At 44.5% G+C, this 25,663-nt stretch overlaps 1 protein-coding gene across 1 annotated transcript; it reads right to left on the reverse strand.

The window, feature by feature from the left end:
- Positions 1–978: 978 nt before the first annotated feature.
- Positions 979–25,341, reverse strand: GCKR (glucokinase regulator). The gene is given in 23 exon segments (XM_040225698.1): positions 979–1,275; positions 1,278–1,316; positions 1,896–2,000; positions 4,321–4,470; positions 14,163–14,246; positions 14,339–14,383; positions 14,385–14,440; positions 14,637–14,733; positions 15,125–15,203; positions 15,531–15,625; positions 15,865–15,986; positions 16,663–16,763; positions 18,116–18,220; positions 20,724–20,818; positions 22,291–22,344; positions 22,519–22,585; positions 22,889–22,921; positions 23,224–23,285; positions 23,669–23,744; positions 24,583–24,644; positions 24,820–24,929; positions 24,932–24,974; positions 25,282–25,341. Coding segments are annotated over 23 exon segments (1,857 nt in total). The 3' UTR covers positions 979–1,158.
- Between the last annotated feature and the right edge of the window lie 322 nt (positions 25,342–25,663).

The raw sequence follows: 25,663 nt of genomic DNA on the forward strand, positions 1-25,663 counted from the left end.
TCGTGTCCAACTCTTTGCGACCCCATGAATCGCAGCACGCCAGGCCTCCCTGTCCATCACCAACTCCCGGAGTTCACTCAGACTCACGTCCATCGAGTCAGTGATTCTATCCAGCCATCTCATCCTCTGTCGTTCCCTTCTTCTCCTGCCCCCAATCCCTCCCAGCATCAAAGTCTTTTCCAATGAGTCAACTCTTCGCATGAGGTGGCCAAAGTACTGGAGTTTCAGCCTTAGCATCATTCGTTCCAGAGAAATCCCAGGGCTGATCTCCTTCAGAATGGACTGGTTGGATCTCCTTGCAGTCCAACGGACTCTCAAGAGTCTTCTCCAACACCACAGTTCAAAAGCATCAATTCTTCGGTGCTCAGCCTTCTTCACAGTCCAACTCTCACATCCATACATGACTACTGGAAAAACCATAGCCTTGACTAGACGGACCTTAGTCAGCAAAGTAATGTCTCTGCTTTTGAATATACTATCTAGGTTGCTCATAACTTTTCTTCCAAGTAGTAAGCATCTTTTAATTTCATGGCTGCAATCACCATCTGCAGTGATTTTGGAGCCCCCCAAAATAAAGTCTGACACTGTTTCCACTGTTTCCCCATCTATTTCCCATGAAGTGATGGGACCAGATGCCATGATCTTCGTTTTCTGAATGTTGAGCTTTAAGCCAACTTTTTCACTCTCCTCTTTCACTTTCATCAAGAGGCTTTTTAGTTCCTCTTCACTCTCTGCCATAAGGGTGGTGTCATCTGCATATCTGAGGTTATTGATATTTCTCCCGGCAATCTTGATTCCAGCTTGTGCTTCTTCCAGCCCAGCGTTTCTCATGATGTACTCTGCATATAAGTTAAATAAGCAGGGTGACAATATACAGCCTTGACGTACTCCTTTTCCTATTTGGAACCAGTCTGTTGTTCCATGTCCAGTTCTAACTGTTGTTTCCTGGTCTGCACACAGATTTCTCAAGAGGCAGGTTAGCAAGCTCTCCCCAAAGGAGGGAAACCATCGCCCCACCCCGGACAGCTGGTGTTCCTGAAGAATGGGCCTCTCCTCCCACCACACTTGCTGCTGGCTCAGCAAGTCTCCAAGGTGTGGACTGGGCTGGGCTGGCTCCCTCCACGCGCCCACAAACACCAGTTCACGCCAGGGCAGGTTTTAGAGTCTCCAGCGGGGGTCTGGCTTGCGCTTCCGACTTGGCCGAGAGAGGGCGCTCCTGACAGCCCCACAGACAGCTGCAGCCAGGTGTGCCTGGGCCTCGGGGATGGAGCATTGGAGCACTGGAAGAGGAGGCTCAGCAAGGCTATGGGGATCACCTGCAGGGAAGAGGCAGAGAGAACTGAAGCCTGGGAAGACGAGGTCATCTGAGGAAGAACCCTGGAGGAGCTCACGTATTCAATGTGGGAGTCAGAAGCTACCAGGTTGGATGAAAGAATAGAAGGGAGTTTCCAAAGACTAGAAATTAGAATGAGGTGGGTCAAGAGCAGAGAAAACCCTTCATGCTGACCCAGAAAACTCCTATTAATCCAGGCCTGGTTCATGAGCCAGTTCAAAGACCCCTTCTCCCTCTCTTTCCTAACTCCCCTCCAGGCAAAACTGAAGACCCCTTTTCTGCACTCCTGTCGTACCTGTTTCACACTTCTGTGATACTTGTCACAACCCACATTGCCTCCATGAACAGGGAACTCCTGGCAGAGTGTCACTGAGCTTTGTAAATTCAGTGCCAAGTCAAGTTCCTGACACACCATAAGCACTCAGAAAAGTGAGTGTCTGGCTCTTTGCAACCCCATGGACTGTAGCCTGCCAGGTTCCTCTGTCCATGGGATTCTCCAGGCAAGAATACTGGAGTGGGTTGCCACTGGTGTTTCCTAAATGACAAGCAGTTGGCAAGTTACCTGTTCCTTCTCGTGTGCAACCTGGACATGGAAGATGGGAGCTTCCTGGATATCATCCAACAGTGGCTGAGGGAAGTGGATCACCGGAAGGAGGCTCTCGAACCATCATGCTTGGGCTGTCTGAAGAAATGCTGTGGAAGAAGCAGTAAGGTCAATGTTGGGCTAGAAGGCCAGGGGAGCTGAGAATGGGGTCAAGAAAGGAAAAGCAATCAGGAGATGCGGAGGCTGGGATCTCGAAGACCAGTCATAGAGAATTCATCCCGGTAAGCAATCCCAAACTCAAATCCCCAGATATAAAGGAAAATTGGGCTAAAAGCATTGGTGGTGGGCCTTGATTGGCTGGGTTAAACTGGAGAATTAATAGCAAATTGATCACATTTTTGGCCACATCCCACCAACCCCAGAGGCTGGTCATCTTAAACTGAACTCATTCCCTCTGGTTTCCTCCCAAACCACATCCATCTTTTACGCTGCTGTAAGACTGTTCATCTGCAAACTTTGCTTCTATTTTTTTTCACCACCCTTCTCCTCTCTATGTAGTTCAGCTCTGTTCAATAGAAATAAAATGTGAGTCACATATATAAAACTTTCTAGTACTGCATTAAAAAAGGAACAGGTGAAATAAATTTTGGTCATTTTATTTCATCCAATATATCCAAAACATTATTTCAACATGTAAACAGTAATAAAAATTAACTATGAGTGAGATATTTTATAATATTTTTGTACCATGTCTTTGAAATCCAGTTTTCATTTTACAATTACAGAGCACATTTCAGTTCAGGTGCTGAATTTCAATGCAAAAGTGAAATAAAGTCCTACCAAAAGAATAAAGTTGTATTTAATGAAAAAAATTACACTACTTCACTTTTTAAACAAAATGTAGAGTTCAGTTCAATTCAAGGGCTCCAGTAGTCACATATGACCAGTGGCTGTCATCTTGGACAGCACAGATCTAGCTACATTCGGCAAGTCTAAATTCCTGTCTGATTTTTAATCTTCCACAATTTATCACCTTCCTGCTCCTGCATCACCCCTCACCACTCTGTGAAAATGACTCCAGATCTTTTCCCCCCACATATCATGCCTAATCCTTATTCTGGGCCTTGGCTAATATTCCTTCTCACAAGAATGCCCTGCCTTTCACCTCTCCCGAGCCATAACCTGTAGGCCTAGCTCAAACATAGCTTCTTCTGTGAAACCTGCTTTGCTATAGTGCCTAGATTCTACTTTCTCTGACATTCTATTGGACTTCAGTAAGGATCATGCAATTTGACACTTAATTGTTCTATGTTTCAAGCGTTGGCTTTGTCTCTCCTCCATTAGCTGGGCCATACTGGGGTGGCAAGGATTGGATCATATATATTCTGCCCCCGCCCCCCCCGACCTGCCCCAACTTTGGAAACAAGAAAAGCATGAAGGAATTTTTTTTCCCAGTTGACTGGTTGGTTTTACTCATTTAAAAAAGTTGTTTTGGGGCCCTGGTGGTTGCTCACTAAATGACTGTTGATTGATTCCTTTCATGTAGAGTTACCAGATTTAGAAAATTAAAATGTTGGCTATCCAGCTAAATGGAATTTCAGATGGATAATTTAAATATATATATATATATATAGTGTAAGTATGTCTCAAATATTGCATGGAATATACTTACACTAAAAATTATTCTTTATTTATCTGAAATTCAAATTTAACCAGTGTCCTGTACTTTTCTTTGCTATATCTAGCAACCCTACTTTCAGGACCATCTGTTGTGCTATCTGCTCAGCATCCGTTTCTCCTCCTCCTGGCATCAGCACCTTGATTTTCCTCTGGGGAATTATTGTTCCCCCCTTCTCATAGCCACATGTGACATATGTTTGATTGACGCTCACTTCCTGCCCCTTCCTCCATTAGAACACATGACCCAGGCCTAGGCGGAGGGCTGTTTTCCCCTAAAGAACAGTGACTGGCTAAGGGATATGCATGTGAACCAAGACAAGTCAATGAGAACCCTCCCTTAGGTATTTGCAGGAATCACAGAGACAGATAAACTCTCCTTCCACCAGGGTGGCTGGATTGATAGGATGTTAGGCTGGCACTGCTGGTGGCCAGTTTGCCACCTAGTGGAGAACACCGGCCTGAGAATAAGAGTGACCCAGAGGAAAGCAGAGCTAAGGGCTGAAAGTTCTAGAGCACATCATTTTGCATATCTGGATCTAGCTACCTTGGGACTCTTGCCTAATAGTTATTATTTCACAAACACGCATCCATGTGTGCACACAGACCGATAGAGAGGAGGACGGATTTGATAGGAGGAGGAGGAGAGGCACAGAAGAAAAGTCGGCCTCACATCTACACATCTCCATTCCTCTGAAATATGCTTCTTATGGCAGCCTAGGCATTGGGGCCAGGCCCCACCCAGCCTCACTCCATCACATCCTACCTGTAGCATGGCCATGGCTCACCAGAAGAGCTTGGAGTTATGAATGAGGAGGTCCAACATGTGGTTTTGGAGGATCTGCCCAGGAAGCACGTGGGCCCCTATACTCATTGTATTCAGCACCCACTTGGTGCTTAGCTCATGCTGGAACTTCTAAATAGGGCAGATATATGAGGATATTGAAAATGAGGGATCAGTAAAGCAGCAGAATAAACAGGGTCTTATTATAAGACAGGAATCCAGGGATCAAAAGTGCAGACAAAATTTGCTTTGGTAATGGCTGATACATGGTTACTGATCAATACCATGGTTACTGTGATGTTTATTGAAAAATTAATTCAATTATTAAAACAATCCTATGAAATAGATTTTTTTTCTATACCCATTTCTACATATACAGAAACTAGAAGTCAGAAGTAAAATAACTTAATAGTGAAACATAGAATCAGGACCTAAATCCAGGTCTTCTGATTTAGTGATGAGCCACAATCATTTCCTGGATATGAAATCACAATGAAAATTGAAAAGTTGTACAAATACATGGGACTGTATTAATTATCACCTGTTCCTGGCTCTCATATCTTGCATTTTTAACATCTTTGAGGGTACCAGGAGTCCAGTAAAGGAACTGAGGGGATTAAGTACTTGGTTCTAACCAGGCTGAGGAAACAGGCTACTACTACTACCACCTCCTTGTTCTGCAGCCCTATAAATAGCTGGTCACACAAACCCCTGGCAAGGCCTATACTGAAAATACTTAAGTGATCAACAAACACTCTTGAGTTTAAGAACAGAAATCTGACCAATCAGAACAAAGCTGGCCAGTATGCACTACTGATGCTATCGGCTACATGTCAGACTATGCAGTTGGGGAGATATCAATCAAATCTGAGTTATATCACTAACCATTTAGAATAGGAAATGGCAACCCACTCTAGTATTCTTGCCTGGGAAATTCCATGGACAGAGGAGCACGGTGGGCTACAGTCCATGAGGTCGCAAAGAGTCCAACAGGACTGAACACACACAAACATAAAAATATTTTAAGTTTTATATATTTGAACCTAGACAGGTTCCTTTTAAAGTTCATGTGGAGGGCTTCCCTGTGGGTCCAGTGGTTAAGAATCTGCCTTGCAATGCAAAGGATGCTAGTTCAATCCCTGGTCCAGGAAGATCCCATATACTTCGGATCAGCTAAGTCCAAGTGCCACAACTACTAAGCCTGTGCTCTAGAGCCCATGCTCTGCAACAAGAGAAACCACCAAAATGAGAAGCCTGTGCACTGCAACAAAGAGTAACCGCAGCTTGCTGCAGCTAGGGAAAGCCTGCATATAGCAACAAAGACCCACCATAGCCAAAAAAGAATAAAAATAAATAAATCTTATAAAAAAATAAGTTCATGTGGAAAAAGGGCAGTAGTTATACAGAAGAGCATTGAAGGAAGAACTAGCTCTTGCTGCTGCTGCTGCTAAGTCACTTCAGTTGTGTCTGACTCTGTGCAACCCCGTAGATGGCAGCCCACCAGGCTCCCCTGTCCCTGGGATTCTCCAGGCAAGAACTGGAGTGGGTTGCCATTTCCTTCTCCAATGCATGAAAATGAAAAGTGAAAATGAAGTCGCTCAGTCGTGTCCGACTCTTAGCGACCCCATGGACTGTAGCCCACCAGGCTCCTCCGTCCATGGCCCTTATCAGACATTAAATATACCATAAAGTATCTATATTTAAACAGTATGATATTAGCACATCAATAGACACAAATTTCCAGGAATAAACCATTGCACCTGGGAACTGAGTGTTTGATACAGGTAGCATCTCAAATCACTTAGGAAAAGATTAACTTTAAAAATATATACTGGGACAATTGGATAGTCATTCAGAAAAATATAAAATTGAGTCCATACCTCACCCTATACACAAGAATAAGCTCCTAATGATAGTTTGGGATTACCATTTAGGCATGTCTATATATAAAGCAGATAAGCAACAGGGACCTACTGTATAGCACAGGGAACTACATTCAATATCTTATAATGACCTATAATGGAAAAGAAGCTGAAAAGGAATTATATATGCTATATAATTTAATCACTTTGTTGTACACCCAAAACTAATAGAACATTGAAAATAAATGGACTTCCATTTTTAAAAATGGTTTTAATAAAAGACAGGAAAAGAAAGACCATTTTTACTAGAAGAAAACACGTACTAAAAGAAAACACAGATGCAGTTCCTTTCCAGTCTGGGGGTGGGGGTAGGGTGAGGGGTGCTTTCTGTTCCTCAAGATACAGACTCAATGAAAGATAGACTGATAAGTTTTACCCCAGAAATATTAAAGCAAAGACTTTTATATTGTTAAAACTCATAGAAAATTTAATATATAGAGCCCCTTGAACAACATGGGTTTGAACTGCAAGGGTCCACTTATACGCAGATTGTTTCAATAGTAAATACACAGTACTACAATGTTCCTATGCCAGGAATGTGGATAAGGAGAAATCATGGATACACAGAGTCAACTATAAGTTATACCATTTTCCACTGTACAGAGGGTCAGTGCCCCTAACCACTGCCGTGTTCAATTGTTACCTGTTTATCAGAAGTAAAGGACTAATATCTCTAATTTATAAAGAATTCACAATCAAGGGATCAAGACCACCATATGATTAGAAAATGGGTGTATTTCATGTATTTTACAGGGCTTCCCAAGTGGCACTAGTGGTAAAGAACCTGCCTGCCAATGCAGGAGACAAAAGAGACTCCCTGGGTGGGGAAGATCCCCTGGAGGAGGGCATGGCAATCCACTCCAGGATTCTTGCCTGGAGAATCCCATGGACAGAGGAGCCTGGCAGGGTAGCAAAGAGTCAGACAGGACTAAAGTGACCTAGCAGCAGCAGCATGTATATACATAAACACACAGTTCAAATGCCCTGCAGAAGAGACTACCCAAATAACCTTGCACTTGTAGAGCACACCTGAACGTGAAAAACAATGAGGAGGAGTTCTATAGGAACTTCCCTGGGAATCCAATAGTTAGGACTCCATGCTTTTCACTGCTGATCTCTGGTCTGAGAACTAACATCCCACAAGATGTACAGCATGGCCAAAATAGTTAAAAAATAAATTTATAAATAAACCACTTTCTTTTAAAAAATAAAAATAGAGATGCTTTTCAAAAAAGAGTTCTATAAACCAAAGTGCAGTTATTTTCAGTATGCCTTGCAAAAGCACAAAAGAGTATATATAGTAAGCTGCTTCCTGTATAAGAAAGAAGTGCAAAGCATACACGCACACGCATGCTTTTTTGGTAAAAAAGACACAGGAGGAGAAGTCAGTCACAAATGAAATTGTTACTTGCAGGAATGAGTGGGAATGGGAGGAAAGGAATAGAGAAGAAGACAACTTTTTAAGTTCTGACTTTTAAATCATGTTATATTTCCCTTGTGGCTCAGATGGTAAAGAATCTGCCTGCAATGCAGGAGACCTGGGTTCAATCCCTGGGTTGGGAAGATCCTCTGGAAAAGGGAAAGGCTATCCACTCCAGTATTCTGGCCTGGAGAACTCCATGGACTGTATAATCCATGTGGTTCCAAAGAGTCAGACACAACCGAGTGACTTTTACTTTCACATTTTACATGTTCAAAAGACAAAATTAGATCAAACACTGAAAAAATCTGAAATTGAAAACAAATAAAAACAAATGATTGGAGAAGGCAATGGCACCCCACTCTGGTGCTCTTGCCTGGAGAATCCCATGGATGGAGGAGCCTGGTGGGCTGCAGTCCTTGGGGTCGCTAAGAGTCGGACACAACTGAGCAACTTCACTTTCGCTTCTCACTTGCATGCATTGGAGAGGGAAATGGCAACCCACTCCAGTGTCCTTGCCTGGAGAATCCCAGGGATGGGGGAGCCTGGTGGGCAGCCATCTATGGGGTCGCACAGAGTCGGACACGGCTGAAGCGACTTAGCAGCAGCAGCAGCAACTCCCCTGCTAACACTAGCAAGGGGGTACTCTTTCTGCTCCCTTCTGATGTCTATGTCAGAAGCTTTCTCTATCCCTTTTATACTTTAATAAAACTCTATTGCAAAAAAAAAATGAACCTAACTGTATCTCACATTAATAACATGACTACAAAGAAAAAAAAATTAATACAAGTGACTTTTGAACACTTTATCTATCTTGAGTGGGATGTGACCAAAGGACAAAAAGAACTACAAAAATCTTGACCACTTCTTGGTAAGTTTGTTGATGGCAGTGGTACAAGAGTAGCAGTTCCAAAACTGGTATTCACCGCAGGACTGAACAGATGCATAAATATACTGATGATGTTGGAGCAGAGTACATGTATATATTATGTGACTTTGAAAACATATGTCTTTATATATTTCTTTTCCTTTCTACTGAAAGGGCTTGGAGGCAAAACAAGCCAGGAGCAGTGAGCATACCAAGTACCTAGCTCTCTAAATATCAATTTCTATTAACAATCAGGGTTCCTTGGAAAATGATTGGTTCCACGGCTGGAACCAGGAAAAGTATAAGGTGAACTTGGGCCAACATTTCTGTGGCCCTACATTTTGTGCTCCTACATGTGGAGAGGGGCTTTCCTGGTGGCTCTCTGATAAAGAATCTGCCTGCTAATGCGGGAGATGTGGGTTTGATCCCTGGGTTGGGAAGATCCCCTGGAGAAGGAAATGGCAACCCATTCCAGTATTGTTGCTTGGCAAATCCTATGGACAGAGGAGCCTGGAGGGCTACAGTCCATAAGATCACAAAAGAGTTGGAAATGACTGAGTGATTAACAACAACATGTAGACAGGAAGAAACCATGGATACAGAGAGTCAACTGTAAATTATCCTATTCTCCCCTGGGTACATAAACACACACACACACAAATGTAAATAATGAAGAAGAGATTTATAAACTAGAGAGATTTTCAGTATATCTTGTTAAGCAAAAATGCAAGGCATAACAGTATGTATGTTGCATAAGAGAACAGGGAAAAAAATTTTTTGCAGAAAGCAGCACAGTAGAGTGTTTAAATGCTAATGTGGATAGATATGTCACAAGAACACAAGGGCCAGCTTGAATGAGCTTGCATTTTGAGCATTAAAATGAGTAATAACAGGAATAGATTAAAACACACTGAGCAACAAAAATTCATGAGTTCATATCAGTACTAAACAAATGTGGATAAGATGGGGAGAGAAGAGAGATTTTCTTCACAGAAGAACGCCAACTAATAAATGTAGACAGAAGGGTAGAAATAGAAAATCACCATTTGAAAACTGTCATAGTAATAATTGATTCAACCAAGAATCATCAGTGGATGCTAAAATCATGGGTGAAAGATGCTGAGGAATAAGATAAAAAGAAGCCTAACAGACACCACCTTGACCAAATGATCAAGCATAGCACCACCAAACAAAGGGACAAACTGATATCAGGAACCTCCCCATGTGATACAGTGATAAAGGAGCAGCCACATCTATGCAGGATTCCTGCCCCCAAATTTAAGGTGAATATAATGAAAAACCAATCAGGAAAATCCAAAGTGAGGCACATACTGGGAAACAATTGGTCTAGACTTCTAAAACATCACTGTTTTGATGAAAAACATAAAAAACGACTGAGGGACTCAGCCAGATTAAAGGAAACTAAAGAAACATAATGAAATTCAATGCAACGCATTGTTCTTGATCAGATCCTGGATCCGGAAGATAAAAACAATACAAGAATAATTGGGGGAATCTGAATATAGTCTGTATAAGATAATCATGTTGTATTAATTGTCATTTTCTCGAGCAATAATTATGTAGAAATTATGGAGACAAATGCCCTTTGTTCTTAGGGAACACAGTAATTTGTGTCAAGTATCATATCTCCAATTACATTTCAAATGATTCAGGGGAAAAAAGAGATGAAGCAGATGTGGCAAAATGTTAATGACTGGTAATCTAGAGAAAAGCATATGGGTGTTCATTGTACTATTCTTGCAATTTTTCTGCAGATTTGAAAGTTTTCAAAATAAAAGTGTGGGCAGATTTTACATCAAAAATATTTCTACAACTAAAGATTTATAAGCTTTAAAAGAAGCCTCCTTATTTTAAACAATGTCAGTACATTTAAAAGATAAAAAACCAGAATCAACCAAAAGACAAAAACCACACAAACACATACAAAAAAACTGATAGATCTGACTATGTAAAAAAGTGTAAATAAAGTGTCTCTATATCAGAAACAGAAATTAAAGATAAACCAGGGGAAACTATAGACTGGGAAAAAAGGGCTACCATCCTTGCTATATATACTCCCTCTTATAAATTAGTAAGAAAAAAATACCCTAAAAAAGAATGGGTGAATATGCCCAAAAGATACAAAGAAGCAATAGAAAAAGATAAAAATATTCAGGAAGCAATAAAAATTGCTTCTAATGCAGGGGGGCATGGGTTCAATCCTGGGTCTGGGAACTAAAATCCCACATGCTGCAGAGTGCAGTAAAAAAAAATATATATATATACATACACACACATATATTCAAAGGCCAACAAATATCTTTAAGCAGCCAATCTCCATAGTAATGAAATATAAATTCACACTTCAATGCCTTTTGTTTTTCCCTTTGCTGATTAACAAAGATTAAAAAGAACAATGCTACCCAGTATTTTAAGGGTGTGGGAGAACAACCAATTTTACCCTCTATTTATAAACCTTTTTGGAGGTACCAAGATGCATCAAAAAGCCTTAAAATTTTAGACATACTTTAACCCAGTGATTCTACTTTTGGAGGTTTATACTAATGAGAGTGTCAAATGTGTGTATAAGGATATTCTATGCAGCATTTTAATAAAAGCCATAATGTTGAAACTATAGCATCTGATGACTGGGGTTAGAATAAAAAATGATGGTCCATCCATTCCAAGGAATACTATACTGACGTTAAAAATGATGAAGCAGAGAGCTTCCCTGATGGTTCAGTGGTAAAGAATCCACCTGCAAATGCAGGAAACATGGGTTTGATCCCTGGTCAGAAGAGTCCATGTGCCTCAGAGCAACTAAGCCCGTGGGCCATAACTACTGAGCCTGTGCTCTAGAGCCCAGAGATGAAACTACCAAGCCCATGTGCCACAGCGACCGAAGCCTGAGTGCCCTAGAGCTGGTGCTCTGCAATAAGAGAAGCCACCTCAATGAGAAGCCTGCACACAGCAAAGAAGACCCAGCACAGCCATAAATAAGTAAATAAATAAAATTTTAAATGATGAGGTAGGGACTTCCCTGGTGGTGCAGTGGATAAGAATCTGCCTGCCAAGGCAGGGGACACAGGTTCAACACCTGGTGCAGGAAGATTCAACATGCCGTGGATGCAACTGGGCCCATGGGCCACAACTACTGAGCCTGTGCTCTCTAATCTGTGTTCCGCAAAAGGAGAGGCCACCACAGTGACAAGCTCATGCACCACAACAAAGAGTGGCCCCCACTCACCGCAGCTAGAGAAAACTCATGCAAAGGAACCAAGACCCAGCACAGCCATAAATAGGTAAGTAAATAAAATTATGAGGTAAATAACAATAGTACAGAAGGGTATTTATAATTGTAAATAAAGAGAAGCAAGTTAAAAACAGCATGCTGAGTATACTATTTTTATATAAATATTTTACATATGCACTAAAAAATAGAGAGATATTCTCTAAAATTTGTCTGAGAGGTTTTCCTGGAAAAAGATGAATTATGGATGGTTTCTTTCCTCTTTGATTTCTGTATTTCTGAAAGTTTTGACAATAAAAAAATATATTGCTATCATAGTTACAATTTTCTTTAAAAATGCAGTTCTTTAAAATATCACAGATTATCATTCCCTACTATATCCCCCACCCCTGGGATAGTACCTGATATGTGACAGGTATTCTAAAACTATTTGCTGAATGAATGAATAAAAGAATCTCACACAACTCATGAACATGGTTGAAATTTATACCATATGGTGAAATAAACCACGGATTTAGAGTCACAAAACCTGGGTTCAAACTAGGTTCAAATCCTGACTCTTGGACTTCCCTGATGGTACAGTGGATAAGAATCCACCTGCCAATGTAGGGGACAGGGGTTTGATCCCGGGTCCAGGAAGATTCCACATGCTGTGGAGCTTCTAAGTCCTCGCGTCACAACTACTGAGCCTGCACTCTAGAGCTCACACACTGCAACTACTGAGGCCTACAAGCCCAGGTCCTGTGCTACACAGCAAGAGAAGCCACAGCAATGAGAAAGCTGTACATTGCAGCGAAGAGTACGCCTCACTCGCCGCAACTAGAGAAAGCCCGCCTGCAGCAATGAAGACCCAGGGCAGCAAAAAATAATAGTAATTAATTTTTTAAAAGCCTGATTTCTGTCTTAGTTGTGTAGTCATGATTACAATCCCTTAATGATGTCTTCACTTCAACTTTCTCATTTGGGAAATGGGGACATTGAACACACAATCCTTAGGAGGTTGTTAAGAGAATTGAGATAACATACATGAAATATTTTGTAAAGTGCAAAGGCCTCTGTGTATGTGGTATCATGACTATGCAATGGAACCTATAAGTGTGAAGAAGTATATAACATAAAAGGAAGGGGTCTAGACAAGGTGGAGGTAATTGGAAAAGACTTCTGAGAGATGTGAGAGCTCAAAAGCAATAGTGAATGTGGAAAGCATGCCAAGAGAAATAGGGATATGATGAATGAACACCATTCAGAAGGAAAGACAAAGATACACTTTGAAAGGAGTGTGGATTCCCTGTTCAGGGGGAGAGGGACTTTGAGTTCTGAGGGCAGGTAAGGAGCATGCCAGCTGTTGTCTGGTCAAGTTGGGAAGCTTCCTGGAGGGAGTGGTTTGAATAACGGATGAGACCACATCTCTCCAGCACCACCCTTCAGGGGCCTGGTTCTGCCCCCTGGAGGATAAGGGATGTTGTGTACGAAAACTGAGGACCAGAGATATGTAAAACTGCTTTTTCTTTTGGGCCACAAAGCAGAGCTGAAGTGGCATCCAGACATCCTGGTGCTCACTCCAAACCCTAAACTGCAAAGTGCACCCAAAGTGATTATTATTGTTACTGTTACTACCAGTGCTTGTACTCATCATAATTTCCTTAGTGAGCAGGGACTCTATCAGTGTATCTGCAGTGAACTCATAGGACAACTTGCAAAAAAAAATGTGCCTCAAAGGCTTCTGCATAGTGTAGATGACTGTAGTATTGATAATTAACTTGTGAAAAAGGACAGAAGAGTATCTGTCAGCTGATTGGTGGCCCATCCCGTATTTTTGCATTTTTCTCAAGAGAACTGAATGCAGCAGCCCATTGACTTGAAAACTCTGCTTAGTGACCTGGTAACAGAAGAACTTGCCCAGCTGGCTTTGTGGAAGTCAAACAACCCTTTCTACCCTCCAGCCCTGGGTTTTCCTTGTTTGTTTGTTTTGGCCATTCCACACAGTATAAGTAAGTGTTAATGGCTCAGTCATGTCTGACTCTTTGTAGCTCACCAGGCTCTCCTATCCATGGGATTCTCCAGGCAAGCATACTGGAGTAGATTTCCATGTCGATTCCCCAGAGGATCTACCTAACGCAGAGGTCAAACCCACATATCTTACATCTCCTGTACTGGGAGGCAGGTTCTTTACCACTAGCACCACCTACATGGCATGTGGGATCTTAATTCCTCAGCCAGGGATTGAACCTGTGCTCTGCAGTAGAAGAGCGGAGTCTTAGCCATTGGACCGCCAGGGAAGTCCCAGCCCTGGGTTTTCTAATTCCTGGGATCCCTCCTTTTCTATGCCCCTCACTGTAGACGTTACCTCCTCATCCCTCATACCTGGATGAAGTTCCCTTCATATCTGAAGAAAAGCAGTGGCCGTGTGATGCTGCTGATGGAGGGGAAGGGCTTCTTCAGAGGGATCTGGAGAGAGATGGGGGAGCAGGAACAGCATCTCCAGGAAGACCTGGCTGTCACCGTTCCCCGGGGTCCCCTCCTCAAGGCTGGCCCCTTGCCGGCAGGGACTGCCCCAAGGAGCTGTGTGCTAAGGCCTGGGTGTTGGGTGTTGGAGGTCTCCTTCCCCTGCTCCACCAGTGTCTGCACCTCCATGAGGCCGTCTAAGGAGAGGGAGAGGCCATCAGAGTGGAAGGGCTGGCTCTCTGGCAGCTCTTCCTCCTGCCCTGGGGCCCAGTCAGGATACACACTGCTGCCCCCACCTCTGAGCAGGCACCCTAAGACCTGGAAATGATAGTTCCTCTGAGTCACTCTGCTGCCTCCAGCCCCTCACCCTACCATTCCCATCTTCCCTCTCACCATCCAGGGTGAAAATGAAGAGCACAGTGTCAGTTTCTGTGAGGGACGGCAGGATGGAAGTCAGGAATCCTTCCTGGGAGAAGGAGAAATGGGGACCCTGGGGCAGAAAAAGAGGAGAGAATCCCTCCCATGAAAAACCCTGGCACACAGACTTGGAGACCAAAGAGGCCCTTAGAGGACATTGAGTCCAGAGCTTTTATCTACAGATGCACAATAAAAAAACAAGACTCAAAGAAATAAAAAGTGTTTTGCCCAAGATGATGCAGCTGATGGAAGAGCTCTGGACTAGAGCCAGGTTGAGGGGGTGAATTCAGAGCTTCCCACACTGTCTCCATGCTGCCCCAAAGCCTCATGAACTTTAACCCATTTCCCCTGCTCTAGAAAGGAATCCCATAGTATTCCCCTATCTGTTTCCACTTTCCTCATTTCTCCCACCCTCTGCACACTAGTTATCTTCCCAACTTCCCCACATCCCATCATCTTTCCACCTGGTTGATAAGCTCAGCCTCCTAGTTAAACAGGCCACTGTGCTCAGCAATGAGAAAGCCATGGACATCTTGGAAATCTAGGAAATCAGGGAGAGAGGAGTGAGAGGCTTCATAGGAGAGGAAGGTTCCAGGCTTGGGAAGGTGTCAGTGGGACTGGGAGGAAAGTGGCAAGTGGGCTGCAGGGTGTGGAGTAACACACATGGGAGGCCATAGCTAAGCAAGGGATCAAGGACTGAGTGAAGGTTCAAAAGAAGGAGCATTTGACTGAATGCCTATCTAGATAGAGCTGGATGAACACTGAATAAGGTGCCCTGCCATGGGTTGGAGTAGGAAAGAATTTGGATAGCAGAGCGATTGGTTTGGATCAGGAAGAATCAGGAGGAAAGTCTGGACAGGAGTCCCATTGGCACCAAAGGTATGCATGCACTCTACTCCATCCATGATGGCAATGATGCCCAGGGTCTGCCAGCCAACTAGGTACACTTGGTCTTTCTCACCAGGCTGAGGATGGGTCAGAGGTCAGGACATGAGAGGAGAGATCACAGTGAAAAAAGTCCAGAGATCAGAGAAAATTACAAATGGAAGAGCATAGGAATAAATGAACCAAAAGCCTATCCTGACCCTCTAACACACAGGCCCCCATCTCCAGAACTTCCCATATTAACATATCCCATAGAGTCTCCCCTGCTTTCAGAACATTCTGTGCCCAGGCCACTTCCTCCCTCCAAATATATATCTACATACCTGGTGCTGGCCTGTTTCATCAGGGTGGCGATCTTGGGGCTTTGACCATAGGTAACCTGATAAGCCCGCTTAAATGTCTGCGGGATTTCCAAAAGGCATCTGGGAGAAAGGTGACTATCTCCCAGGGCAGGCCCAGTGCACCCTTCAGAAAACCTAGGTCCCTGCCACCCAACTCAAGGGAAGGCACAATTCCCTTGAAACTAAGTTCTGCTGGTCCCTGGTGGAGGTGTAGGAAGAAGGGCCAGATTGCATTCAAGAAGGGCAGGAAGGGCTTTGGTGGGAAGAAGACTAAAGAGTAGAGAGTGGGAGAGAGCATCCGGAGCGCTGAGAGGAGGATAGGATCAGAGAGTTGACGAGGAGGTAAGTGAACCATGTGGAAGCCAGGCAAGAGACCCTGGGGAGGGGAGCAGGCACACAGCAATATGACCTCTACCCCACATGGCCTGGACCATCCCCAGAGCAAAGACTCTCAGAAGCCATGTTAGCTTTGGATGTCCCAGGTGGGCACAGGGATCAGGTCTGGACATGAGGAACCCAGGGTCCACTGGGAACAAGCCAGATGCCATGACTGTGACATGGGACCACCCGTGTCCCCAGCCAGCTCCCTTCTCAGGGAAGGACCAACAGGGCCTCAGTCTTGCTGCTAAGCCCAGTCTCCAGGTCTGGATCTGCCATTCCTCCACCTGCACTGTCCCCCCAGCTGCCCGACTCTGATCTCTCTCTGGTCCAGATCCTCCCTACCTTGGAGATGCTGCAATGCCCCATCTACAATGATCCAATGGTCCTGATGCTACAATGGTCCACAGTCTTGTGGGCTGCTGGCAACAGGGCTTCCAGAAGGATGTTGGCGGCGCTTCGACCTTTCATCCAGAAGGAGTCACTGAGGCCCTCAGGTTGGGGAGTGGTGATGACACCCAGGAGAATCTGAGAGTGGAAAGAGGGTCCTGGAGTTTATTAGTTAGTGACCACTGTGCATGCAGTCTGGTTACAGTGGCTCTTGGACATGCGCTCTGGTTAGTGGCCACTGCACAGGTATTTGTAGGACTAATGGCCCCCAGTGTGCTGTGAGGAGGAACGCTGGGTTGAGAGTGTAACTGAGAGAAGAGAAGAGAGAAAGAGCCCGCCTCTGGTCATTTCTATGGTACATTCAGGACTTTGGAGACAAAGCCAGAATAATGTGTCTTCCATTACTTGGGGATAAAGGTTTTCAGAGAGGATTTTTCTTTTTCCCAAGAACTTTCTCCCCCCTACATCCTCCCCTTTTTAAATAGCAGTTTACTAATCCAGACACCACATTTCCTGTTCTTTGGACAGACCAATGAAGCAGCCATAACATGTTATGTAACATGACACACCAAACAGATAAAGAGATAACAGCAAAGAGAATGATAAAAAGCAGTGTTTGAGAAAAGGAGATTAAAAGTAAATAATTGCAGAGAGGAGGAGAGATAAGTCCCTGGGAGATGAAAGATACAGAACTTGTGGGTGATATAGAATTCCTGCCTTCCAGTCTCGCAGAAGGAAAGTCAAGGAAATGTCACAGACGTGCCCATCCCTGGCAGAGAGGATCAGGGATTTGGTTAAGGTACTCTGTATGGTGAAAAGAAGAGAAGATGATGCTAGTGAGATGCAGTCACAATCCAGAGACAAAAGGAACAGGAGCACAGGAGGCTTAGAAAGCCCAAGTCAATTTTGGAGACTTTTAGAAAGGCAGAAGAATGAAACTGCATCCCATTATTTTTAAAATACCATATTTGAAATTTAAACATATAAAAGAGACATAAAGCAGCTCACCAGTCTACTTGATACTTTCTATACCATAAGATCCCCTGGAGAAGGAATGGCAACTCAGTCCAGTATTTCTGTCTGGAGAATACCCACAGAGGAACCTGGCAGGCTACAACCACGGGGTTGCCAAGAGTTGGACATGACTGAAGGAACTTAGCAAAACAACACTCACACACACAGATGCAAAAGAATGTCTTTAAATAAAAACTTCCCCTAGACCATTTAGGTATTTAACAATTACTGATTTAAGAGACAGGGTCAGAACAGAAATAACACATCTTAAGATGAAAAACAAAATGAGAAAATAGGATGTGATTTACAACATTTCAGTAGACACACAATGCCAGGAATCCAGACAAGATGTAACGGAAACTAAAATCAGAGGCCCTCAATGGCAAACCACCCTGAGTTGGGGGCAAGAGGTGGGGGCAAGGGGTAGAGGCAGTGGCAGAGCTCATCCCAACTGCAGGATTGAGCACAAAAGCTTCCTGGTTCTCTTGCAGTTTCTGCATCCGCTCCGCTATTTGTCAGAATGTTGAACTCCAGTCTTCAATGGGATCATTTCTAGAGCCCAAAGAGAGACGGAGGTGGGGGGGGGGGGGACTGTCTGTAAGAACCTAAAGGAAGGACCTCAGATGGGAGTCAAGATCAAAGACCACTTTGGGATTGGGGTCAGTTCAGTTCAGTTCAGTTGCTCAGTTGTGTCTGACTCTTTGCGACCCCATGAATTGCAGCACGCCAGGCCTCCCTGTCTGTCACCAACTCCCAGAGTTCACTCAGATTCACATCCATCGAGTTGGTGATGCCATCCAGACATCTCATCTTCTGTCGTCCCCTTTTCCTCCTGCCCCCAATCCCTCCCAGCATCAGAGTCTTTTCCAACTCTTTGCATGAGGTGGCCAAAGTACTGGAGTTTCAGCTTTAGTATCAGAGGTCTACAATTTCCTAGAGAGATGTGCTTTGATGCCCACAGGAGCACTGTGTCCCTGAACCTCAAGGATGAGGGTTAATAAAACATTCAGCAATTGAAGCCCAGAGCAAAACCGACACTCAAGAGTAAAGTTCCAGCCTGAGACCAGAACTTCCTCATGGCCTGGTCCTTGCACGGGTCTCATTGCCATGACCACACTAGCTATACCCTCTACAGGTACCTGAGGGAATGCCCATCAACCAAACGTCAAAATCACTACCTATTCGGTTTTAGGGTCCGTCAGAAGATTTTTCCATTCCTGGAAATCTCTCCAAATAGTGAACCCCTCACTACCTGAAGTTCCTACTGAGAGAACCAAGTTACAAGGTCTGAAGTATAGCACCTAACAGTTGGGAAGCTCCCTTGAATAATTTAATCAGGAACAAGACAAAGTGTGGATGAGGAGAGCAACAGGTTTGTTATCTGCTTAGGTGCAACCACAGAATCTCAAAGAATGGGGATCTTCTGTGGTTGGCTCTCCAGGCTTTGAAAGGGGATAATTTGGGAATTACTCACCATGGCAAGAACTCAAAAAGTTATTTCTGTCTATGGCTTCCCTAACATCCTCTTATCACTGCATTCCAGAAGGGTTCCCTCCCTTCTTGAACTATTTTAATATTTTTTTCATCTGCATTACTTCTGGGTCAAAGAAGTTTTATATGTTATATACCTACTGGGTAGAGTGTTTTCTATAACTTGTCCTCAAACTACTTCTGAAACTTTCTACAAACCTCAGACAGAGGAGACCTAAGCAGACAGAGGAGACAGTGTTTACTGTGTGGTTGAAAACTGAGATTCCCAGACTTGGCTGGTCATCAAAATCACCTGGGGAGGTTTGTCTTTTTTTTTTTTTAATAATTACCCATTTCTGGATTCCATGCCCACTCTGAGAATCTGCTTCAGAAGTTCTGGAGTGGAGCCCCCAAATCTGTATTTTTAAAAAGCTTCCCAGACGACTCTGAAGATCAGCCAAGTTTGGGAGCCACTGATTTAAGAAACAACTGGAAGATCTCCACGCCTACATTGTTTGAAATCCTTCATTTCACTTAGTCACAGTGCCTGAAATTAGCATCCACTGCAGCAGAAACATTTTTGGTAAAGGAAGGTCCTCCATTAAAAGAGATCATTTATACCTTCATGTGAATTACACCACATGCCTGGAATCTGAGAGTTGAAAAAGTCTCCAAAAGAACTCAGCTGTTCCTCTCCCCAAGACCACCACCAGATACACAAAGCAGCTGTTGAGTAATCAACAAGCCTTTGCTGAAATACCTCCAGTAACAGGAAACCCTCCACTTCTTCAGGAGGCCCACTCCAATGGTTTATTTAGCAGAGTTTCCCCAGCCTGGCTGTACATCAGAATCTCCAAGGATGCTTCCAAAATTCAGATATTTCAGGACCTTACCTCAAGCCTACATCAGACCTCTCCTACAAAAATCTTTCTTAAGTTTTTTTAATACTCTCAAGGCAGTGCATCCACAGAATTACAATTAAGCATTATTGGTTTAATATGCTGACCTTCTTGAGAGCAAAGTGGCCGTTTAGACAGAGAATAAGAGGGAGGTCATTTGGAGGCACAGGGATCTCAGGAAAGGGGAACAGGATGGGGATGTGAGTAGCCAGAGAGGGATCCAAGGGGCTCGTGGAATGAAGGAGAAAGGGCTCTAAAATAAGAAAAATAGGGAAAGGAGAGAGTAGGAGGCTAGTCAGCACTCACTACTACTTCTTTGAAAAGAGGCTTGGGGCCCACAGCAGATGAAAGTACTGGTTTTGTGGGATCATTTTCCTGAGCTCATTCTGTCCTCTGACCTGTGTTTTTCTTGCCTCTTCACTCTGCTTTCAATGTATGCTTTCTTATATTTTATCTATCCTTTGTAAGCTGTCTTCAATCCTTTCTGAAATGAGAGAACAAACCAACCGACCAACCAAAAGCTTTCTAAGCTAGAAACACCCTTTATTTACTTTTTTTTCTGATATTTTGTGAACAAGGCTATGTTTGCCCTGCCCTCTCTTTTGTGATTGTCCTGTAATTTTCACAGGTTCCCTCCCAACCTCCCCCGGGGCTCTGGACACGACTTGTCATTACAGAAGGCTCACCTGGCCATGCTCAATGGGTTGAAACCAACCAGGACTGGCAAAAAGACGTCTGGGTTATCCACTCAGTAATCCATCTGGCCTGCCACAAAGGGAGCCTAGAGAGGGATATGGGCACAATGAGGGGGTTACTCTAGTGCTGCCCGGGGCCCATGTGCATCAGAATACCCCCAAATGTTGTTTAAATGCAATTTCCTGGGCCCAGTTAAAATCTACTGGATCTGAATTTGAAGGGGAGAACCCCATGAACCTACATTTTTTTGTATTATTATTTTTGTTTTTGGCTGCGCTGATTAGCTTGCAAAATCTTAGTTCCCCAATGAAGGACTGCACTGCGGCCCCCAGCAGTGGAAGCACTGAGTCTTAACCACTGGACCACCAGGGAATCCCTTGGACCTACATTTTTTAAATTTTCTTTTAAATTGTACTTATTTATTTTCGGCTGTGCTGAGTCTTTGTTGTTGTGAGGGTTTTTCTCCAGCTGCAGCAAGCAGGGGCTACTCCCTAGCTGTGGTGCGCAAGCCCCTTACCATGGTGGCCTCTCCGGTTGGGGAGCACAGGCTCCAGGGCTCGCAGGCCTCAGTAATTGCAGCAAATGAGTTCAGCAGCTGCAGCTCCTGGGTTCCAGAGCACAGGCTCAACAGCTGTGGTGCACAAGCCCAGCCTCTCCGCTGCATATGGGATCCTCCCTGATCAGGGATCAAACCCACGTCTCCTGTATTGGTAGGTGGATTCTTCACCACTGAGCCACCAGGGAAGCCCTGGACTTAACATTTTTAACAAGTTCCCCTGAGGAATCTGGAGGAAAGTTTGAACATACTGAACTGAAAGCTCCATGATGTCAGTGTCCTCCTCTCCACACGTACCTCATTTCACATCCAGCCCTTGCTGGGGTCCAGGCTCTGCTGAGTGAATCCTGAGTCAGAGTCAGAGCTGTGGAGCTGAGAGGAAACTCAGGGTCCTCTAGCCCAGTGCTTCTCAGACTACCTGGGAATCTTGTTAAAATGCAGATTCAGGCTCAGTAAATCCCAGGTGGGGAGGCCTGATATTCTGCATTTCTAACAAACCCTGGGTAATACTGCTGCTGCTGGTGTAAGGACCACACTTTAAGTAGCAAGGGACTAGTCCTGGGTCAGCTTTTTCAGTAAAGAGCCAGAAGGTAAATTTTTTAGGCTTTCTGGGCCCTATGACCTCTGTTCCACAACTCAGTCTTTAAAGCATTAAGGTGGCCACGGACAATATGTAAACATAAATGGCTGTTTCAATAAAACTTTATTTACAAAAACAGGCAGCAATTGGACTGACCTATCAACATAGTTGGCTGACCCCTGGACTTCTCTGTTTTGGTTGTGAAATGGATCAGTATCCAGTTATTCTAAGATAGGATCCCTTCCCTTTGATCCACATGCATACAACTGGATCCTAATTAATCATAAAATCAAACTTCTTTATGCAAATCCTTTCTGTTTTCGAGCTAAATCTACATAAATCTTGTCAATGTCTCTTCCATGCTATTCCACTCCTATGCCTGCCTTCCTGTAAAATTGATCCACACAACCCATCTTCATACTCAGAGTCCCACCGAAGTGCCAATGACAATCACACTCTTCTTCCCAGCAGCCACCTAGGAGGGGAGGCCACCAAGAGGATTCTAGATACAAACCTACTGTGAGGATGTCAGGGCAGGGATTTGGGTGGGGGAGGGGTGGGGGATGGGCTTTGGCTGGATATTGGGGCTTTGATGTTCCTATGAGAAGGAATGGACAGAGGTCTCTGGCTGAGTGTCAGTGGAAAACACAGACCTTCAGTTCCTCAATCCTTCCAGGGCACTATCTTCTGTCCCCTCCCTAGAGGCCACCACAGACCTAAAAGGACACATGCAAGGTCAGTGGCACTGCTTGAGAAGCAGAAGCCTATGGTTTATTAAGGCTGCTCCTGAGAGGAGGAGATGAAGGGAAAACTATCACTGAGAAGCACCTTCTATTTGTTGGGCACCATGATAAACACTCGGTAGGAGTGAAAAACTTGAAATACCTATGAGGTTAGGCAACATAAAAATGCAAAGTGGAAAGCAAACTGACACAATCTCCCCCTAAAAGCATTCAAATTCCATTTCTAAAAGACGTTATTCAGGTCAGGCACAGTAGTCATAGGCCAACTTGGCTTACCTGTCGCCTCCGGCATGGAGGTAGGTTTCTGTCCTAGACCTTTCATCAGGCTTGGAGGTAGGTTTCTGTCCTGGACCTTTCATCAGGCATTGAGGTAGGTTTCTGTCCTAGACCTTTCATCAGGCATGGAGGTAGGTTTCTGTCCTAGACCTTTCATCAGGCATTGAGGTGGGTTTCTGTCCTGGACCTTTCATCAGGCATGGAGGTAGGTTTCTGTCCTAGACCTTTCATCAGGCATTGAGGTGGGTTTCTGTCCTAGACCTTTCATCAGGCATGGAGGTAGGTTTCTGTCCTAGACCTTTCATCAGGCTTGGAGGTGGGTTTCTGTCCTAGACCTTTCATCAGGCATGGAGGTAGATTTCTGTCCTAGGCCTTTCATCAGCTGGTTAAAGGAGACCTGCCAAGGGGGAGAGAACATGAAGTAGTAAAGACAGGGGAGGAACAATTATCTTGGATTCACAACACCTGGAAAGGAGAGGTTGTATAATGATTCTCTTAGGTTAGTGTTTAGCCAGTACTGCTTGGAATCTGACACTTAAAGACACTGCTTGGAGATGACTGACTGGGGGTGTGTGGGCCATAGAGACACTGGCAATGGACTGGTGGGGCTCAGATGGGCTTGGAAGAAATGGGGCTTCATAGCAAGATCTAGCTTTCAGAGAAGAAAGAGAGTCAGAGCTGGAGGGAGTCTGCCTGGGACCTGAGCCATGATGAGCTTTATGGTCCTGAGGGTCACCCCAAGAAGGCAGAGAGAGCAAAACCAGGGACTGGAATACTCACGGACATGAGGAATGCCATCCTGCCAGAGGTGTCCCCTTCACTCAGCACCACCAGCCCCCCACCCCACCCCGGGCTCCTGAGAAAAGAAAAACGCCTAGGTCTCCCAGCCCCAGCCCATTGGGGAAAGTATGCTTTCTTCTTTGTCTGTAAGAGAACTCTGCTGTTATCACAAAAGTGAACAGAACAGAGAGAGTGCAGTGCAGTAGAAAGAATCTCAGATTTGAGAAACTTCATTCTGACCCAAAACTCTCGCTTAGCTACTTATTCAAACGCTTACTTAATCCAAAAAAGGACTGAAAGCAGCTTTGTCCTAGATAGGTAGGTAGATAGATAGAAGTGCATTATCCAGCAATTATTAGCTGGGTGTATTTGGGCAAGCTACTATGGGCTTCCCTGGTAGCTCAGTTGGTAAAGAATCTGCCTGCAGTGCAGAAAACCTGGGGTCAATCCCTGGGTTGGGAAGATTCCCCTGGGGAAGGAAATGGCAACCCACTTCAGCATTCTTTCTTGGAAAATCCTATGAACAGAATCCTATGGACATAGGAGCCTGGTAAGCTACAGTTCAAGGGGTTGCAAGAGTTGGACATGACTTAGAGACTAAATCACCACCACGATGATTATCTTAAGTCTTCGTTTTCCCATCTGAAAAAAGAAATAGAGATAATAACACCAATTTTACAGGTTTTTGTGAAGGTAATGGATGTGAAAGTGCATGGTCAATCATAAAGTAGTATGCAACAATATTTGTTATAATTACTATTGGTTGATAAGATGACAATAAGCATCCGAGAGGGAGGACTGGAAGAAAGGAGGATTAAAGTCTGTAAAAGTGAAACACAGAGACCAAGAAAATAGAAATGTAGAGGGAAACACAGATTTAAGCAGGGAGGAGATAGAGAGCTGGTACCCTCCGCACTTTCTGAACTTTTTCAGCCACTTGTTCCATGGTGGTCAGAGTTGACTCATTATAAAGTCACTGGAGGCAACAAGTAGGCATTACCAGCCAAGGAAAGGACAGTGGATTGGGGGTGGGGGTGGAGAGGCTCTCAGGGTTTCAAAAATAAGGAACCATCTCCTGAGAGGGCAGAGGCTGAGGTAGGGCTGGGGTTGGCGTCTTTATTTGCAGTGTCCAGGGGATGGGTCTGGGTCACCTGGTATGTGGGCATGACTTGCCCCTCCTCCTGGAAGAGCTCAGCATCACATTGCCCCAGCAATCGAACAGTTTGCTCAGCATCAGCTTTATCCAGATCCCGGGTCGATGATTTGACTTCGCCGTGATTGGCAGGGCTGCCTCATACCCAGACAAGGAGAGGGAAGCAGGGCCAAGGGTAAGGGCAGGGAGCCAAAGCTTCATTCACGCCTGCTGGAGGTGGGAGTGGCTGCAGGCACAGCGTTGAGACAAACATATACACATACGCACGCGCGCGCACACACGCACACATGCACACAGCATTTAGCCGGCAGTTGCTACTCTGGGCCTATCAAGGAAAGAAAATCAGGGAGGAAGATAGGAAGGAGGGCAGGAACAGCAGAAACTCAGGGGGAAGGGAAGCCTAGAACAGACAGGATTCTAGAAATCAGCACAGAAGGCCAACATGGAGAAAGTGTCTCACCTCCCACTTGTCAGGCTCTGGGGTCTCAATCACAAGTTGAAACCATTTTGTGCCTGGCATGGTCTGCTGCTGTGGACACACTGTCTTGCATGCCTTTTCAGCCACACAACCCCTTGTGTCACACTGACTGTTCTTCCAGCTGGCAGGGCTTTACCTGACACACAGTCAGTTCAGTCTCTCAGTGGAGTCCAACTCTTTGCGACCCCATGGACTGCAGCACACTAGCCTTCCCTGTCCATCGCCAACTCCCAGAGCTTGCTCAAACTCAGGTCCATTGAGTCGTTGATGCCATCCAACCATCTCATCAGGCACAGTGATAATGAGGCACAGTGATGATTAACCCAAGTACCCTGGCCTCTCTGAACACCACCCCCTCTGAACA

Source organism: Oryx dammah, unplaced genomic scaffold (assembly GCF_014754425.2).
Source record: "Oryx dammah isolate SB20612 unplaced genomic scaffold, SCBI_Odam_1.1 HiC_scaffold_25, whole genome shotgun sequence".
Classification (NCBI taxonomy): domain Eukaryota; kingdom Metazoa; phylum Chordata; class Mammalia; order Artiodactyla; family Bovidae; genus Oryx; species Oryx dammah.